The sequence below is a fragment of the Physella acuta genome, unplaced genomic scaffold, assembly GCF_028476545.2.
Source record: "Physella acuta isolate Inbredline_101_S28 unplaced genomic scaffold, ASM2847654v3 ptg002150l, whole genome shotgun sequence".
Lineage (NCBI taxonomy): Eukaryota > Metazoa > Mollusca > Gastropoda > Physidae > Physella > Physella acuta.
In genome coordinates, this window is record NW_026733651.1 from 2,536 (window position 1) to 23,690 (window position 21,155).

A 21,155-nucleotide genomic window follows, 5' to 3' on the forward strand; every position below is an offset into this window, starting at 1 on the left:
TAAAGAGGAGTTTTATTTATATTGTCTCCCCACAAAAGTCCTCATATTCATGAAAAAATATTCAGTATTGGGAATGTATATTTTAATTATCCGCTTATGTTTCAAAAACGAATTTAATATAATAGATTTTATTGTTAGTTTTTAAAAACGCAGTAAAAAAGGTATACTTTTTGCCTTCAAATTGTTCTTTATTGGATTTGTACATGCCATTCACAAGCACTGGTCCATGACCACCCATCATCGCATTGAGTGAATAAACAGCAAACTAAGTACTAGATTTACTATATGAATGAACGCCCGAGTAAACAGAACAATGAATGGCTCTTTCCCTAACGAGGAGAACAACAGAATGTTTTCTTAATGCTGGGTAAGCTCTGCCCCCCCCCCCTCTTAAAAAAAAATAAAGTCTCTCCCTATTCATGCCATCGCCACCTACTTTATAATCACTTATCTGAATCCTCATGGTCGACTCTCATCCTCCTTCCTCTTCCCTCCCCGCGGAATTCATCACTAATTAAGTGTTGTCATTTTAATGTGCTTATATAAACTAACCACTTGGTCTGTTGGTTGGTTTTACTGGTTAACCGAGTCAAGAGGAAATAGAGATAGGACTAAGGGGAAAAAACTCTTGAGTCCAGATCTGATTACCGTTCTTGAAATTGTTGTTTCCAAAAGCCAAGTGTTTAAATATCATGTTTAACTTAGTGTGAAAATTTGTGTACCACTTTCGTTTTCTGTTTGTGAAATCTGGGTATAAAACATTTGATTGTTTAAGCGATTAAATGTTTACAATTTCTGTAAATGAATGACACAAGCCAATACAGATTTGTTTATTAGTGCAGTTGATCTAGGAGAATTATCTACGTTGTTGTTCTTCAAGTGGTTTATGTTTATTCATCCAAGCACTGCGCCTTTTGTATATTACGTTAAAATTAAAAATTATATGGTAAACAATTTGCATATGGGATGTGATTTGCCTTACATGGTAAAATAGAATCCGAAATTCCAAGGATGCATACAACTAAAATGTCTGGATTATGTGTCACGTGTTTTTATATATGGGTGTTCAGTCTTCTACAGGTAAGATACATTATGTAACAGTAAATACAATATTATGCTTAGTTTACTATAGTATATATGGTATATTGGTATGCAATAAAGAGGGTAAAATATTTAAAACATTGTGTAATTGTTTCATCAGAAATCAGAAATATATATGTATTAATTATTTCAACCCATAAACGAATAGCTGTTTACAATGCTTAGTAAAAAATAAAATATTTCTCATAATTAGGCTACAAAAATAAATTATAAACAACAATATAATTTTTAGCTTTATAAATAAACCTAGTATTTTGTTTCTGTAAATAGCTTAAATCTCAGTCCAGTATCCAAGCTTAGATACAAGCTTGCCCACCAACATCAAGTGAGCTTTTTACTTTCTCGTATATACGAAGTATAGAGAAAGTATTGTAATCGTTACACCTCACTGATACGGAAAAACATAATTTTGCAATCTTGTCCGTATGTCTGTGTGTCTGTCTGTCTGTCTGTGTGTGTGTGTGTCTGTCCGTGTGTAAACACGATTACTTGAGTACCGTTACAGCTAGGTTGATGAAATTTCATATATACGTATTTTATCAAAATCGTAGATCCGTATCAACTTTTGAGCGATTTCCGATAACCGGAAGTGGTACTTTTCCTACTTTGAACTTTTCAAAAGCCTATAACTTGAGTACTATTTCAGGTAGATAAATGAAATTTCACATGTAAGTAAAAGATCTAATTCTCTAGCTTCTGTTAAATTTTGAGTAATTTCCGTTGAACGGAAGTAGTAATTTACGCTACTTCCGATTTCTCAAAAAACTAATGTAAATTTTTAAAGTACTAATAATATTGCGCACTATTATGCACTTTTTTTATTTGGCGTTCACTTGGTGTGCAATTCTTTTGTCTACGAGATTTTATTCTATTTTTAAAACTTTAAGTATTTAAAATGGATTAAAAATCATGTCTATAGCCCGAGTTCCCATCTCCTGTTATTTTATATAAGAATATTCGAGAAAGTTTTGGGGAGAACACTCCCGGTTTATTTTTTAATATAACTTTGTACACAGTCCTCTTTTCGACAGACGTTATTTTTTCTTATTCGTAAAATTACTAAAAAAATATGCAGAAAAAAAGTTGATAAATGTACGTTGAGGCAAGAATCAACTACCAGAAAAGAAAAATTATTAACGTCATGTGTGACGTGAATATTTAGACTCGACTAGTTGATCAGAAGGAACACAAAATGTGCCTGAAGATGTCATTAACTCTATGACGACATGTTCCCAGACTTAATACCAGTTGACACCATAAGATTTATTCTCATATAATTGATATATATATATAATATTGGAACTTAAACTCAGCACTATGCCGGCAATTTATAAAACTTCTGTTTAGGCCTAGATCTAGATCAAATTATTTATTAATTAAGATGGAATCACATGAACACAGCCAGTCATCTTTGTTAATAGTGGATAAAAAGCATCCCTACTTTTACTTCAGACTTCAGTTGACAATAGATGATGAAAATGTTAATGAATTAACACACACACAGTACAAATACTTAATTATGCAAGCTGTTACAGAAACTTTAGGGCAGATAGGTGCTGCCACAACTGTTGATCTTATAAGAGTTATGGACAGTGGCATGGCTTTGGTTAGAGTTCCAAGCAGTAAAGCTGAGAAGATTTGGGCATCACTGACACTTTACGGGACAACTCCAGCGAAGAGAAGATGTGCATTTAGAGTTCTCCAGGCTTCTCCATTTCTTATGTGTCTTGCATTTAACTCAAGAGCTGTGAGTTGACATTATGACAGATTCACATCTTGATGAAACAGTTTTGTACATATTTAGAATAAAACAGGAGAACATTTTTTTTTTACTTCATTCAGCTGAAAACTTAACTTAGTAGTGGATTTCAAGCTGATTTGACTGAAAAATAAACAATGTGAAACACAGTATTTCTCTTCTTGTTTTGTCTTCTAAAAGCTCAGAGATACCTCCTTAATTGAGCTCATATAACTATTATTATATATTGTTACTTTTATTTAATAAGTGAAGTAATAAGATATTTGTGTATTTTTTGTATATAAAGAATGACTGTTATTCAATTTTCATGAATATTACAATTTCACTTATAATGCATAAAATGATTAAAACCTCTTTACATCAAAACAAAATATATATATATATATATATATATATATATATATATATATATATATATATATATATATATATATATATATATATATATTCGTTTCTTTTTAAAGGTTGTTATTTGACTTACTTTGTTTTGTATGTCTGAACGTTGCTAATCTTGGAGTATTTATTTAACCCACTGCCTCTTGTCTCAGTGAGCATAAATTTGGAACAGTGGTACATCTTGGATGACAATGCAAGAATATATTAATAGTACTTAAATTAGTTACACTAGTTATTAGTTTGAATAAAAACTTTTAAACTTACTATATTATGTAATAAATTTTCTGGAAAGGACTGTTATAACAATGTACACTCTTTCCTGATGTAGATGACCGAAGGTGACGCGTTCATATCCATCAGGTTCGTGACCTTTCATAACCCCAGGGGACTTGGCAGTAATGGTCACTGTTGTGATGGGAAGTGGGGCATGTGTCCCACCGCTTGTGATCACAGCTTTGAGATTTGTTTGGATCAGATGGACGGGTCAGTTGACTATAGGTGTTTTACACGTTATATAAGGGGGGATGGGTCAGTTGACTACAGATGTTTTAAACGTTTTATAAGGGGGGATGGGTCAGTTGATTACAGATGTTTTACACGTTATATAAGGGGGTATGGGACAGTTCACGATAGATGTTTCACACGTTATATAAGGGGGGATGGGTAAGTTGACTATAGAAGTTTTATACGTTATATAAGGGGGGATGGGTAAGTTGACTATAGAAGTTTTATACGTTATATAAGGGGGGATGGGTAAGTTGACTATAGAAGTTTTATACCTTATATAAGGGGGGATGGGTCAATTCTCGATAGATGCTTTACACGTTATATATAAGGAGGGGGGATGGGTCAGTTGACTGTAGATGTTAAATAAAAACTGGGAGGAGTATTTGTCGGTTTATTGGAGACGTTTTCAAAATTATATGGGGGAAAGGGGGATGAATGGGTCAGTTTAACATTACTTAAGGGGGCATTGGTCAGCACACTTGAAAACTTTTATACTATATTTGGGAAGGGGGAGGACGGGGGAATTGGTTAGTAAAGTTAGTTAACTAGAGTAGTTTCAAACGTTGTGCGGGTTGCATGGGAACGTTACTGAAACTGTGTATAATAAAATATGCGTTTTTATTACAGTACCGTTGGGAACTATAAAAAATGCGCCTACGCATCGGCGAATTCTGGGGAAATCAGCAACGTCAACGCCATCACTTTTGGTAGCAAAATTGGACGTCTGGCAAATCCCATCGTCTGGCGACTTGGCTTTTGGCCGGTAAGTTCTTTTTAATCATATATATATATATATATATATATATATATATATATATATATATATATACTCTATCAATTGCATCCATATATGAGGATAACAACATTGGGAAGCAAAAGTTGCTGGAACCCTAATGGAAAAAGAAAAGTGGGCCAGCTTAAATAACCCATGAGAAAGACTAGTGAATGAGAAGCAATAGTTGAGGGTCTTATACGCATATTGCCGGTTATTTTTTATTTGTTTTATACATGTAATATATTTGTTAAGTGTTTGTATCATAACTTTCTAGAGTCAAGAATTTAACAACAACAAAATATTTATTCACTATATTATCCTATTTTTTTACCCTCGATATCTGGAGTTCTATGAAATATAAGCTCCCTATCCAGGTATCCTTTAGATTGCCAATGTTATCCTACCGTCTATATATAATACGTTCGTAGAAAATAGCCTGGGTGTAGACTTAAACCTCATACCCTTGAAGTGATAGAGGACATCGCGGGCCGCATCGGGCCCGCGGGCTGTAGTTTGGAGACCCCTGCTTTAGATCGACCAATGTTATTCTCCCATCTCCATATAATACGTTCGTCGAAAGACTTAAACCTCATACTCTTGAAGTGATAGATTTAGATTGTTTAGAGATACCAAACATGGCACATTGTTTCAACCACCAGGGCAGTGTTCTTCTCAAGATCAACGTGGTGGACGTCGATGACTCAAATAACGACGATCACGTGGCCTATCTCTATAGGCAGCTCAGTATACAACCCTTGGCCAACCCCGAGGAAACAAATTTCTGGTTGACGAACCGTGTTAGGTGAGTCAGGTAACAAGACTTACAAGTGTATAGTGTTTCTTCACACATTTTTATACAGGGGGGGGGGGGTGGGGCAGAGATTCTTCCAGGCATCTCTTCGGAAAAACATCTACCTCCCCGAACGAAATGTAATTTATATAGAAAATATATACACTCAACAGTGTCCGCCCCCCCCCCCCGAAGAAAGTCTATCCCCCCACCCCTAGAGAAAAAGTCTGGAAAAACACTGAGGGAAGGGAAGGGATTTTGGGATTGGGGAAGGGACGGGCTATAAGTTTCCAGGAGAGGGGGGACTGGTTGAAGTAAAAATCTTCTACATAAATTATATATCTTTTCTATTTCATTCGGTGGGTGGGGTGGGTAATGCTTTCCGGAAAGAAATTGAAAAAAAAAGTATGCCTACACACGATAAAAAAAAAACTCCGCTGAATATGTAAACAGTGTTTCTAGTCATTTTTATAAGGCGTTCCACTGAGGAGCTCCCTTGCGATGTCCTCATTATCTGATTGGTTTAAATCTCGTACCACCCTCTCACTGTAGATGGCGCGAGGGCTATTTATAGAACAACAACAGATAATGACAAGACAAGAACACTGGGCACTTACACGTGTCATTGTCTGTGCTTGATATATATATATATATATATATATATATATATATATATATATATATATATATATATATATATATATATATATATATATATATATAACTTCTCCAAGAAATGTCATAAAATTTGATCTCCCATCTATTTCTCAAATAAACTCAGTTACTTCTCTAGGACAAGACATTAAACATTACCTCCCATTTTTTTTTAACTACAAAGCTTGAACATTGCGGTACGTGTGTATTGTGGAAGGAATTTCTATGGCCTGAACTGCAGTGTGTACTGTGTTCCTAACGATGACCGAAACGGGCATTACACGTGTGATCAACGCACTGGGGCGAAAATATGTAATCTAGGTGATTTTGTTTTTTTTTGCTTGCTTTTTATACAGTAAAAGAATACAATACAATTTGATTTAATCTGTCTTGATACTGGTGATACGAGTTAGTCATTTTGGAACCAGCTTACAGAGGTAAATTTGAATAAAGCGACAATTTGTTTTATTTTAGAAGTCTAAGTTGGATGTAACACTTACACATTGAGTCAAAGATACTTCCTTGGTTATTGTGAAATTAAGGATCATTATATGTTTTTAGAGTTTAATTCAGGGTTACGTCTAGACGAGGCTCTTTGGCCAAGCGGAATGGGACAGGCTTAAGAATCGAGTATTTCGGGTCGATTCCGAACTCGTGAAATTTGCAGTTAACAGTCGCGCGGTGTGCCGTTAGATTATGCCGTCCCCAAGTAGCTATCACTCCCAAGTGGTCAAATCCGAATTCTTAAGTCTATCACGAAACTAAATTCAAAGAGTTTTAACTAAGTGCTGTGCGTCTGGTTAACGTTATCTACAGTATGTAGTAAGTTCCCTTATAGATCCTAACGATCCGAAATTGAAGTAGAGTTCACCTGTTTGTGTGAAGGGATAGTGTGGTCAGTAAAATGCCAAGCCGCCTTTACTTTCCTTAGCGTGAGTTAGGTGCCCACCAAAGCTGAGTGGACTCATGGACGTTCTACTGACTGGAACACGGATTCAAACTCGATACTTCGGGGTTAGCTGTCTAGCATTCTAAATCTAGGTCATACCATGCGATAACAAATGGTTATTTTGTGGATTGTTGAGTACACAACGGCTAACTTGAGACTTTAGGACGTCCATGAGTCGACCAATCCCTGATAAGTACCTGCTCACGTTATGGAAAGTAGAGACCGCTGGGCATATTGCTGACAGGATCATCGCTCCATATGCCTTGGCGCAAACAACAGCTAAACTCTACTTCACCTATCGTATGGAATATCATGTCCGGAATGAGAATAGCATCTGTATAATTTTGAAGGCTTTTATTTAACTCACTAGAAATGCGTGGCTCCGAAAATCTTGCAATATTACTTTCTCAATTCCCTTTTTTCAATTGAGCTAAAATTAGCACAGCTGTTGAACCTAAATGGCAATGCAAGAATACTAAATGTGCAATCTAAATAAAGAGATAATGAAATTTAAAAATTACTATATGCATTTACGATACACAATAATTAAAGGGAGATAATAAGATTTAAAAAAAATTCTAGCGATTGTTTTCTGACGAACAGGCTGGGTAGGAAGTAGCTGTAGCATCAACAAGGACGACTGCGTGGGCGAGGTTTGCCAGAACGGCGGGACGTGCCACGATCTGCTCAATGATTTCACCTGCACCTGTCCCCCGGGGTACCAGGGTCGCTACTGCCAGGCTGACGTCAACGAGTGTCTGGTGTACGGCCGGTGTCGCTATGGCGACTGCGTCAATTTACCTGGCACATTCAAATGCAGTTGCCATCTTGGTGAGCAGATGTTTTTTTTGTTGTTTTTATTTTTTATTTAGCACTAAACCTTAACGCTAACCATATTTCTTTTCGTCTCGCTTTACAAAAAAGATTTGAAATGTAAAAAAAAAGTAAAAGTGCTACTTTTAAATATTAGAGATTAGTTTATGAAATAGTTAAAATATTCAAATAATAATGTTTAACTATCATTGGGTTGGTTTTTTTTCTTTTTTTTTAAATTATGTATGCTAAGCCAGTTTTTTTTTTGTTAATCTTAACCAACTTAGAAACATGATTGTGAATACCAGGCTTTTTGTAAAAAAAATAAATCCACGGGGAGGGGAGGGGGAGGAAAGGGACAGAGAGGGGTGCTCGGTAGGGTTTGAATAATCCGGATAAGTACTTTTGAAGACTTTAAATTTATTATCTTCACCACATCTAGGCTACGAGGGACCCAAGTGCGACATCAACATAGACGACTGCGCAAACAGCCCTTGTCGAAACGGGGCCACTTGTACCGACGGCATCGGCAACTATACTTGCCAGTGTGCCGTGGGCTACATAGGTAATCTTGTGTTCAATCTTCTCTACAGCAGTTATCTCTCCTTAATTGAAATAGTTATATCCCCTCTTTTTGCAGTTATATTGCTGAAAATTCATTCTATTATGCAATTAGGAAAATAGATATACACACAAGTACTTGTAATATTCAACATGTTTTTATATTCATTGTATTTTACTGAACTGTTGGTTTGGTTTGTCCAAAAATATTCTCTTTACTTTACTTCTATAAGCACAGTTATCTGCTCTCAACTGAATCAGTTAATTCCCTTTCACTTCTGCAGTTATATTTCACATATTATAATCAGTCATCTCCCCTACTCTACAATGCTGCAATAAAAATAGATAACAGCAGAGTTTCTTCCAGGCATGTCTTCGGGGGGAGGCGCCCCACCTAAGAAAGTCTACCCCCAAAACAAACTGGTATTTTATATAGAAAATATATACTTTTAATAGTGTTTCCACCCCCCGGAAATTTTAGTCCGCACCCCGGAAATTTAAGTCTCCCCCCCCCCTCTGAAAATTTCAAGTGCCCCCCATGGAGAAAAAAGTCTAGAAATACACTGGATGACAGACTTTGCTTGATATTATAAATCATTTTCTCAACTTCATGTGACTAGGCCAAGACTGTGCAGACGACTTGAACGAGTGCAGCTTCCACCCCTGTGAAAACAACGCCACCTGCCTCAACTTTGTCGGCTCGTACAAGTGCGACTGCCTGCCCGGCTACAGCGGCAGCGACTGTTCCCAGGACGTCAACGAGTGTCTGAGGGTGCCGTGTCAAAATGGCGGTCAGTGCAGCAACTTGCTGGGAGGGTATAAGTGTCAATGCCCCGGAGGATTTGAAGGTAAGGGACGATACGGTGTATGTTAGAGATGTTGTATTGCTAGTGTACATTTTTATTCCTAGTTTTTAATGGGATCCTGACAAAGGCCGATATTGGTAAAAGGCCGACACGGAAAGAAGACCGATATCGACAAAAGGCCGACACGGACAAAATACCGACATCGACACGTATCAAACGGCAATAAGAAAAATAACCGACTGGAAATAAGGCCGATCTCTAAAAAAGCCGACATCCAACTGATTCGTGCGCACAATTTTTTTATATTAAGTTACACCCACGTTTGTTGTGTCTGGTGACTTAAGTTAAAAATCTGAAAAATAAATCCCGTCTAGTGATGTATTTATAAATATTTTAAAAATACTTTAGCGTATTAATGATCGCATAAGCTAGTAAATATTCAAAGTATGTCCACTTTTACTTACAACCATGATTGTTACACATTTTGATCCAGAAATTTGAGGTCAATAATAGACTAAAACAGATCAATTCTAGAGATTTATTTATACATGTTTTCAAAAATATTTGTATATCCATGTTAGTGAAGTATATTAAAGGCACTTTTAATTAATTTATCGGGAGGGGAATTTATTCTTAGTTTCGTCAGAGGACTATTGAAATATATTTAATTCAAAGCTGGCAAAAATATATTATTTATAGTATGTTTTTTTTAAAGATTTAAAACTTAATTTTAAATGTTTTGAAACTTTTTTTTAAAGAAAAAAATATACTATTTTATTCTTGTTTTACATTTAAGAGAATTTTATTGGGTCTTCGTTGTAAAATGGACATTTATGAATTTAGATTTATCTGCATTGATTTTGTAAGGACTTTATTTGAAAATGGACACTGGTATAATATTATATATGTGGTAATGTTATCAGGTCTGCACTGTGAAACTGACATTGACGAATGTGCCGTGTCCAACACTACTTGCCTAAACGAGGGGACGTGCAACAATACGGTTGGGGGATACGTCTGCCAGTGTCTGGAGGGTTACAGTGGTCGTTGGTGCCAGACGGATGTGGATGAGTGCCTGGATCAGCCATGCATGAATGGCGCCACCTGTCTCAACGTTCCTGGAAATTTTAATTGCGTTTGTCGCAGGGGATTCGCAGGTTTGGAACTTTGAGATATAGTTTAAGGCAGGGGTTCCCAACCCCGTGCCCGCGGGCGCCATGGCGCCCGCCGAACGATTCGTATGTGCCCGCCTCTCACTATTCGACAGAGACAGAATTATTTTCATAAACATTATTGAAAGGTTGAAGGGGATGGAAATCGAAAGTTTGAGGGGGGGGGGGGGTGCAAATCGAAAGTTTGAGGGGGGGGTGCAAATCGAAAGTTTTGTACCCGGGTGACGGGAAGGGTTGCCACGCCTCTGGAAGGAGTTTGTCGATTTAAAATAGGTGGTGCCCGCCACCCTACCGATATTTTAGAATGTGCGCTAGAGTAAAAAAAGGTTGGGAACCCCTGGTTTAAGGTGTCTATGTGGTCGGGACGGTAAGGATGGTGGTGCTAAACCAAAAAGTTCCGAGTTCGACTAGTGAGGATCGATATTTGGGGATAGCAACCCATCTAGGAGAGACAACTCCAAAATCAAACAACTGCTGCCTTGTAGATTGTTCTTGGTTGGACAAAGGCTGTGGAAGTAAATCCAGAAAAAAGGCAGGCTGAAATCAGAATCAAAGGCTCATAATACGCTTAAAATGCTATACTAGATTGTTTTGTAGGGAAGGTGTTATAACTAAGTCCAGTATTGATGCATTTGGTTATCTACCCCCCTGGCCCCTCCCGTCCCACACCTGAACTGGGACACAATGCATCCCAGCCCCACCTAGCTATTAATGTGCAGGCTAGCATGCCCGCCCCTCCCCATCGCTGGACTGCCAGTGTCAGGCAGGGGTTAAGGAACCCGAGGGTGAAGCTAGGGGCAGAAGAATAAATTAGACAGTTGAACGTTAGGCTTGCTAGCATGTAGTCGTGTTTTGTGTTTAATAATGTGTGATAGGGCTGGCCCCTAAGGCTAGTCACTATTGATGTCGAAGTTTATTTCCTAGTTACACAAGAGCAAAAGTAGTAACCATTAAATTTGCTTAACTAAAATTGTGTTGGTGTCTTCTTCAACAATCAAGTAATCTAGTGTGTCTAATTCACCACACAACTGTTTAACCTCTCACTGCAGTCATCACCACCATCATCAACGTCATCAAACTATATGAAACACACTGATGACTACATAACAGAAGGAATTTTGTCCAACATTACAATTAAGAACGAAGGATATAGTTTAATATAGCTACAATATTTTGGAAAAAGATACGCATGCAAAATGGTAAAAAACTACCGCCTTCATTCGCGGCGTTGTTTTCGACGGTAATATGCATGCGTATGTTTACAAACAAACCGCAGAACCCTAATTCAAACACTAATCGTAACCCTAACCCTACTTGTAATACAAATATAAAGTCTTTATTTTTTTATAACAATGTTGTTGTTTTGGTTTTTTTTTTAGGAAAATACTGCAAGGACGATATCAACGAATGCGACAGCGGAGTCTGTCAAAATGGCGGCAGCTGTCTGAACCTGCCGGGCGGGTACCACTGTACCTGCACGGACTTCTGGGAAGGATTAAACTGTCAGACAAACGTCAACGAGTGTCTCACCAACCCTTGTAAAAACGGACACTGTCAAGATGAGATCGACGGATACCGCTGTGTCTGTCCTTCTGGTTTTATCGGGCGTCATTGCGAGACGGATGTGAACGAGTGTGAGGTGGAGGGGGAATATTGTTTGAATAACGCAACGTGCGTGAACAGTGTTGGGAGTTATAGTTGTATTTGTGAGGAAGGATGGGGAAATGAAAGCTGCGGGGAGGACATTGATGAATGTGTTACCTTGAAGTGTAACAACTGGGGGAGGTGTACCAATACACCGGGTGGCTTCACCTGTGATTGTATGATCAACTGGACAGGGCGGAGATGTGAAGAAGACGTGGACGAGTGTGTTGGGGATAAGCAAATTTGCAGGAACGGAGCGACGTGTGTTAACCTGTACGGGACATTCAACTGCGTGTGCCCTCCTGGATGGACTGGGGTTCAGTGCGATGAGGATATAGACGAGTGCCTGATCAATCCTGATATCTGCTCCTTCCGAGGTAATTCTACGGGTAGCGTAAGTCTCAACAACGAGACGTCAGATTCTCATGTAGTGTGTCACAACACGCCGGCTAGTTACACATGTGTGTGTGCTGAAGGTTGGACTGGGAATCTGTGTGATGTCGACATTGACGAATGCGTCGAGGGTGTAACAACCACGGATCCGTACGGAGAGAATTCGGATGGGTTTTTAAACGAAAATAGTACAGATCATAATATAACCTTTTCTCCAAATTTAGCAAGAACAGATAGTGAAACGGAAAACATTTCTTATGTTGGTACTTCTACAGAAAGGTATACGAGAGGGAATAGCGGTGAAAATAATGAAAATAAAACTAATAAAGGTAACATGAGTGTGTTAAAATTCAGTAGAATAAGCATGGCACATACTTCACAAAGCATGAAATATGTATCACCAAGCATGTTGACCCCGCACCATGTTCCGGCATGTTTGAATGCCGGACACTGCAGCAATAGTGCCGGTAGCTTTAGCTGTACCTGCCCACAAGGATTTACTGGCAAACGCTGCCAGATAAATATTCTTCAATGCAAGCATCATTGTTCGGATCATGGTATTTGTGTGGAAAAAGAAGAGATGGTTTACTGTAATTGTGATGACGGCTGGGAAGGGGATCTGTGTGAATGGCAACCGCCGTGTTACAGTAATCCTTGTAAAAATGGCGCCACTTGTCAAGGTTCTGATTCTGATTACTTTACATGTCACTGTGATGAAGGATGGGACGGACGTCTATGTGAACATTGCCTGGAAACATTTTGTTACCCGGGGGGAATTTGTTTAGCTGATGCTCACAACGGTAGAACATGTCAGTGTAGAAAAGGTTGGAGTGGAAAAAACTGCAACGTATCTCTTGTAGATGAATTCCATGCTACTGTGAGTAGACTGACCAACCAAGTTCCGAATTCACCTCAGATTTTAAATTCAAGTTTACTAATCGATTGCGAGCACGAGTATTGCATCAACAGTGGCAGTTGTCATTTTGTAAAGGAATCTTCTGGACCGGTTTGCAAGTGCCCCAGGGAACATCCATTCACAAGATGCACAAAGCTACCGTCTATCAACTTCACTGTACATACAGTTTCCTGTTCAGAAAATTATTGTAAAAATAACGCCGACTGCTTTGAGAGTTCTAACAGATTCATTTGTATTTGCCAAACGGGTTGGACAGGCAATCGATGCGAAGAAAGAGCGCAAGAATGCAGCGAAGAATTGTGTCACAGAAACGGGCAATGTGTACTCACACACGGCAAGTTTTACTCGTGTGTGTGTGACGAGGGCTGGAGTGGTCTTCAGTGCCAACTGGACATCAACGAGTGCCGGAACATTCCGTGCCGGAACAAAGGAACCTGTGACAATTTAAACGGATCTTACAACTGCCACTGTCAGGGTAGATGGACTGGCAAAACTTGCTCTGATTTTGGTAATCTTCAGCTGTTAGAGACAGGATGTGACATCAGTTCTATTTATAAACATTATTGTGATAAGTCTGTTACTGTGTATAAATAACATCTAATTTTTGTATTTGGTTTTTTTAAAACCTTAAACCAGAATCTCACAGCTTTGCAAAATAAATAAAAACTACCTCATTTAAATACTATAAATATTTGTCCATTTGTACACTAAAATTTAAATAAAATGTAGATTATTTAAAATGCTTTGCATTACATGTTTAGGTAGTTGTATGTTCTCCAGTAGGACATAATATATCTAATTTTACTAAGCATAACTACTAGCATGATTGTAAGGGTCAGGGTTAAGTCAAGGGTTAAGACCCTGCCAAGACCCTGATATAGATTTAATAAGCACCAAATGTTTGCATGTTTGCACTTGTAAACTCATTCAATTTTACTCAGAAAACTTGTTAATCACAAAATATCATTTTTGCACTTTAGTACTTGATTATATTAAATCATGTTAATATTTTCGAACATTTGATGATAAATACATTTACAAAATTAGCTACATAATAACTCTAAAATTAATTAAATCTTGAATTTGAATTAAGTTAAAACAATATTTTAAATATCTACCTTAGTATAACTTGTAAAACAATCTTTTCCAGAAGTTTCCATTCCATTTTACTTGGACTGTAATATAACCGACACAATGAACTGGACGGTGAGTAAAGGACTTGAAAAACTCTTCAAGGATTCCATGTTGTACAATGGGACAATCGAAGCAAGCTACAAATCTCAGATGGAAACATCGAAAGATGGGTAATGAACAAAACAATGTATAATCTTGTGACGAAATTTTCAATCTCCTTACTTGTGTGTACAAAAAGATTTGGCCTAGAAGTAGCAGAATTTCATTCGCATATAATCGCATACCTGTGAAATATAAATAAGCATATTTAACAATGTAATCTTAATTTTGTCTAAAAGTTTAATTACATGATTAAAAATGTGACTATCTTGGTCAATTGCATCATAACCTGGTATTCTTTTATCTGTAAAGTCTAAAATCTTAAATATCAATATCCGTTCAGAAAAAAAATGATTACAATTAATAATAAGTATTTACTTAACCCTTTGAAGCCCAAAAGGAGCAAAAGGTTACAGCTCCATCTAATCACTGAATTCTTTTGTGCAGGTCTCTTGAGTTAAGCTCATGTAAACCCAACAGCCCTTTCTTCTCTTTCCACTGTCATGCTACAGATTACTCAGGCCGAATAATATATCATGTGTGTATTTTTTTCAAGGAAAATCATCACTGCCATTTATCCGGACATCCAAGTGAGTGGTGAGGAACTGGAGGAGCATGAAGTCAGCTACATCCTGAACAGGTTCAAATCCAAGCTGGAACATTACATGTACTGTCCACTGTTTCTTGACGCGGTGGCTGAGAAAGTCCATTTTGTCGAACCTCCTCTGGTAAAAAAAATAATAATAGGATACAAATTCATTATATAATTAAAATCTCACTATTTTTCCCATAATTAAATTACAGTGTATAAATTAAAGGTTGCAGTTTTTTTTAGTGTGTTTTTAAAATTAAAAAATCAAAGCTAGTTGACACGTATACTTAATTGTGTTGGAGACGTGGTCGAGTCAGCAAAAGCTCATGGTTGTTAAATTCGAAAAAGTCTTGAGTCCGAACCCTCTGGCAGATAAGGCTCGACCCCCCCCCCCCCCCAAACACTAAAAATTAAGAACGAAGAAGAAGAACAGTCATTATTTTAACAGCAATGCTAGTCATATCCCCTCTGCGTTATTGTTTTGTTTCTTTCCATTGTTAACAAATGTACAACATTTTAATTTACCAGAACTACAGTATAGAGAACTGGTACCCTGCCTTGATAGCTGCGTGTGGACTATTGGCTATTGGCTTGGTTGCCATGATCATTGTTAAAAATTGCAAGTAAGTTCTCTCTATAAGCATGGCTTAGATTTCTTGAGTTATATTCTGTAGTCAATATCATTTCTCACAGCAGGTAAACAAACTTCTTATTGTTGGTTTAGCTATGACCGAAACTCTTTCTTGGTGCTGTTCAAGCGACATTGTTTACATCAGTGGCGTAGCGAGGGGGGGGGGACGCGGACCGCGCCGGGTGACACCATTTAGGGGGTGAAATCAAGGCAAAAAAAGCAAAATATATTAAGAAAAATGATGATTCCGCTTAATTAAGTGATTAATTAGAGTGTTAAATAGTCTTTTAAGAGCAAATTTGACAAATCCCGACAAGGGTGGAGGGGGGGGGGGGGGTGACACCATTAAGTGCCGCACCGGGTAACACCCCACCTCGCTACGCCACTGGTTTACATTTAATTGAAACAAAAACAGAATTTAAAGGATTTAAAAGTACTATCACATGATTATCAGAAGAGAGTTCACCTTTTCCCGTGGTCATGTAAATATAAGTCGTGGACAACATAAGGCTGAGCTGCTTGAGTTTCACTCAGCTTATATCAGTCAGACTTGAGGCCGATCCTAGCAGCTTCCGCTATCACATCTAACTTAAACGACTAAATCACTGTCAGAATTGAATAAATGGAAGTGTTCTATATTTAGAATGACATGGCGGCCAGTGTTTCTTCCAGTTTTTTTTTTTCTCCGGGGGGAAGGGAGGGGGGAGGGACTTGAAATTTTCGGGGGGGGGGGGGGGGGGGTGGCGGTCAACATTTTTCGGGGGCGGACGGCGGACACAAGTAAAAGTGTATGTGTATTATATAAAATCCATCTCGTTGGGGGGGGGGGCAGAGCCTGGAAGAAACTCTGATGGCGGCGTAACGTGCCGGGGGAGGTCAAAAAGGTAGGGAGGAACTGGGATCAGCTGAAAACTGTGGTAGGAACCTGTGGTGGGGGGTGGGGGGGGGTGGAAAGCTTTAACATAGGCCTCATGTTCCGTAAGGAACGAAAGAGAAAAAAACAACAACGATAATGATAATGATTTAAAAAATATGAGTGATCCATGTAAAAATCTGAAAACCGAGCCAATATTTACAAAAATAATTTATTTAGACAAAAAAAATTAATTTAAACAACGCAACCCTTTACCCTTTCCTACCTTTGTTATTATTCTTAGATCCAACCGGGATGGCAGCGTGAAATACGATGCCAACCTGAAGCAACCCATGTCCTACAGGAACGAACTGTACCTGGAGGACACCAGCGCACAGGGACAACCCAATGATGAAACCAGTTCTGGTGATTTCTTTCACCCATCTGACCAGTCCACGTCGTTTGTGACGTTTTCTTCAAAGGTAAACCAACTCCATCTTCACTGAACTGTTATACTTTTTTGTTTATTTTACATGTTTATCAAAACCTGCAGTTACGATCAAAGGAGATTTAATACAAATGAAAATAAAACATAAGCATTCATACGTCTGATTTATATGTTACAAGACCTTAAATTAAAAGTTTTGTTTTTGTTTTTGGCAACGAAAATCGTTTACATCAATTAGCTGTAGGTTTTACTGTAGATTTAATGTTAGAATTTATAGTACTTAACAAAATATGCTTGTGTCTTTCTGGTTCTCAGAAAAATGCGCGATCGGAAAATTACGCAACGGAAAACTTCGCAAACAGAAAATTGCGCAAATGCAAATATTTATCCTAAGACACTTTAATTGTGTCCTATTTCGAGGAAATTTTTGATTATGTTACAAAGTACATAGAGTCATTCTTTGTTAATGTCTGCAAACGCTCGATGTATTAAAAAAAAAGGCCCTTGCGGACTTTTTTGTGCGCAGTGTTCTGTTGCGCATTTTCCGGTCACCTTTACGCCTATATGACGCATAACAAGTTGACATGTAATACTTAATCGTGATAGATTTAATCCCTTCCAACACTAAAATTAAGAAAGAAAAAAACGAATTGTCTCCTGATCAATTTCTAAAAACATTTCTAAAAAAAGAAAATATAGATAATTTTATCTTTCTTTTTGTTTCCAATAAAACTATAAACTATTTTAATACAAAACAGTTCCATTATTTCTAAATTGGCAAGAATCGAATGATTCATTTCTTTTTGAAAATAAAGTTAAACATAGAGGCTATATATTAGCAAGTAAAAAAAAAACAAATAAATCACAATGCATCAAATCATTTATGGACCAAAATAATGTGGGTATAAAATAAACAAAAAACTTGATGGTTCTCCGAGGCAGGCTGAAATGAAGAGAACCGTCTCTTATGAAGATGTGCAGGGAAGTCAGTCAGTGGAGAGAGAATCTAAAAATACCTCCATCAGTAGTGGTAACCTTGGTGATGAGCATACGCTTCGCTTCTGCGAGGCTGTTGCTGGTGTTTGTCTTGCTTAAAAGCATGTTTACACTTGCGACATGTTTATTATACTTGTTTAGAAAAAAAAAAAAGTTAGTGTTATTTGAAAACATTTCCCCTAAAGTCCTTGCTATTCTTACTGGTGTGAGTGCATTTTTCCAGACATGTATAGTATACATGTTGCTAATGTAAACCCGACGTAACAGCTAAAAATATTTTAAATTTTATACTTTAATATCATATATAACTGTTTGATAAAACATAAGTATATTTAGTACATGATAGTATTTTTTTTAATTTGTAAAATCAATGAATATAACATTTTCTTTTGTTACAATTTACATAACATTTTTAAAAAAATGCTGATAGAATCAAACAAGTATTATTTGAGATATCTTATATTGCTTGCATTGTATTTTGGGTGCTGGAATAATTTTCATTTAAAAAGATTAACTAACAGCTTCATTACAATGCTTTGTGTTAGCGGTTTCTAAACCAGGAGCCACTACTCATTGATGGGTTGGGGATGCTTGAAAAAAAGTGTTGAAATGTAGTTTTCTGAAACAACCTTCACAAATAAAGCGCATGGTTGACATAATTTAGTATCTTTTTTTTTATAAACAAGTACATCAACTGCAATAAATATTTACATTAAGGTATAAATAAAGTTTATTTGATGTTATTTTACCGAATTAAGAAGATAAAAAAATATCTCGACAGATATTTAAAATAGTTGAAAAACATTTTTTTTTTAAATTTGTATTACTTTTCGTCAATTCGTTTTAAATAATCAAGGGAGACAACGATAAACTATAAAATTTAAAAATGCTAAATATAGAAGCAATTTAATTATTGAAAAAAAATGTAGATTTTTCATAATTGTATTTTGCGTAACATAAGTTTCAATCAATCTATTGAATTCAATTTTTAATATTTTGTTCTACTAAAATTGTTCTTGCAAGCTAGTTTAATTAAGGAAACAGTGGTTAATTTAAACACATCATAAATAAATTAGAGAAAGGCCACTTTATCATCCATTGGTTGACAGCAGCTTGGGTTGCTTATTTTACATTTTACATGTCTGAGTTTAATGAACTTTGAAGAACGTCATTGCACTTAAATGCTGCAAAGAGATCAGCCATCGAAATTGATAATCAAATAGAAGAACCTACTTACATAGACCCCCATACATCTGCACGAATCAGATAGAAGAGTTATATTATAACTCATTTATTATTATTATCAGCTGGATGAGACCGAATGTTTGCGTGGCAAAAAGTTTGGAAACTGCTGATATATGTGTAGTGAATTTTCAATACAATGTTGATCTAACTAATTAACATTTTTACTCTCATCGTAAAACCAAAAGCAATTTACACAAAGATTTCAGCAACATATTTTGGTTTTATTGTTTTAGAAAATAAATCCACATTAAAAAACAGTCATTTTTATATTTCATGTAAGAAAAAAAGAAACCTGTTAGCCTGATAAAATAAAATAAAATATAATGCACCTACATCGCTAAATATAGTTTTATTGAAGCATTCATGTGTAAAAATGTAACATTATAAAGAAAGTTTAAACAACTGGACAAGCATTCTATCTCGGTGGTTGATACACAACTTATGTTGCTTAGTTTTAATTATTTAAAAAAATACGTTTAAAAATATTTAAATTATCAGTAATTGATTTTAAATTAAACGAAATATTTTCTTATATACCTACATTTGCTATGTTTAGAACTCTGTTTTTTGTTATTACCTTTCTTCTCTGGGCCTTAACTAATGAACTTATTGCGATATTGTTTTTTTTTCTTTCTACGTTCCAGTATCCATTTATGACCGACCCAGACACACAACCGATTTTTCCACCGGAGATCTAACTTCAGAAAGTGATACCAAACAGGTAGGTTAACTTTATTTGTGCTCGTTTTGTTTTGTATGTTCTCTAACCAAGGCTTAAGGGGGGGGGGGGCATCGCCGAACGAAATAGAATTTATACTGAAAATCTGAAAATTCTAGAGAAAAAATCAATACATTCACCAGTGTCTAGCCCTTACCCTCGAAAATTTAGTGCATCCTGAACATTTTCAATTCCCCCCCCCCCCCCCCCCCCCCCCCCGAGATAAAAGTCTAAAATGAAACAGTTCACTGGCTTGATGCACTCTCAACACCCCCCCCCCCCCCCCCCCCCGCCACCCCCACATCCCCCACCCTTAATCCCAATCCGCTACATTTCCTCTATTTACCAATGCAAACGATCTTAAAAAACGTATTTTTTTTCTTCTCTAAATTTCATATAGGCCTCCCAGAGTTATCAATCTACTATAGAAGTCCGTAAACTACAGCGTCCAGCATCTGATATATCAACGGCCGACAGGAAATACAAAAATATTATCGTTCCCTTTTCAAAGAGAGGAGGACAACAGCAGTGCAAGAAAGTCAAAAGAAGACATGTACATGGACATGGACAAGGGTGACTCGACAACTCATCAGGATGTGTTGGGCAAAGTGGGAGTGGGGGCATTGGGGGATTGTGAAACGACAAGTCGTCCGGATGTGTCCAGCAGAGAGGAAGTGGGGACACCCACACGGAAAAAGATTTTGCCTGACGCGGAATATGAAAAGAGATACAAATATTTACCGTACATTGATGATCCGCCGTTTCATGAGTCTAGGCTGAACGCAGTTTTTACCCAGAAGCTTTGATGTGAACTTTAACCCTAGAACAAGATGATAATTTATATACAAGTAGATTCACCGTTGATGTTTTTCTTTTTTTTTTAATTGTGTATTTTCATTCAATTAATTGATTTATTTTATTTTCCGTGTTAAGGGAAATTAAATATTTTATGATATTAAAAATTAATACATGTTTAGTGAAAAGCTGAATAAAAATTTATAAAATGGTTTAGAATATACTAGGCAAGAAACATTTTGTTTTTAAAAACACAGCAAGAAGTACATTTGTAAAAATTATAAATTCTTGTCTGAACAGAAAACAAAATAATATAAATAAATAAATAAATAAATAAATAAATAAATATATATATATATATATATATATATATATATATATATATATAATATATATATATATATATAT

General features: G+C 36.7%; 1 protein-coding gene across 1 annotated transcript; it reads left to right on the forward strand.

Annotated features, from left to right (window-relative positions):
• The first annotated feature begins 2,482 nt into the window (after nucleotides 1-2,482).
• LOC131932369 (protein crumbs) lies at nucleotides 2,483-20,758 on the forward strand. The gene is made up of 17 exons (XM_059289289.1): nucleotides 2,483-2,848; nucleotides 3,585-3,739; nucleotides 4,391-4,526; nucleotides 5,198-5,340; nucleotides 6,167-6,303; nucleotides 7,535-7,762; nucleotides 8,187-8,309; nucleotides 8,926-9,153; nucleotides 10,035-10,268; nucleotides 11,663-12,304; nucleotides 14,387-14,540; nucleotides 15,026-15,197; nucleotides 15,590-15,684; nucleotides 16,850-17,027; nucleotides 17,936-18,023; nucleotides 19,879-19,955; nucleotides 20,381-20,758. Exons 1-17 carry the CDS (start codon nucleotides 2,483-2,485, stop codon nucleotides 20,756-20,758), a joined length of 3,534 nt encoding a protein of 1,177 aa, XP_059145272.1.
• Nucleotides 20,759-21,155: the final 397 nt, after the last annotated feature.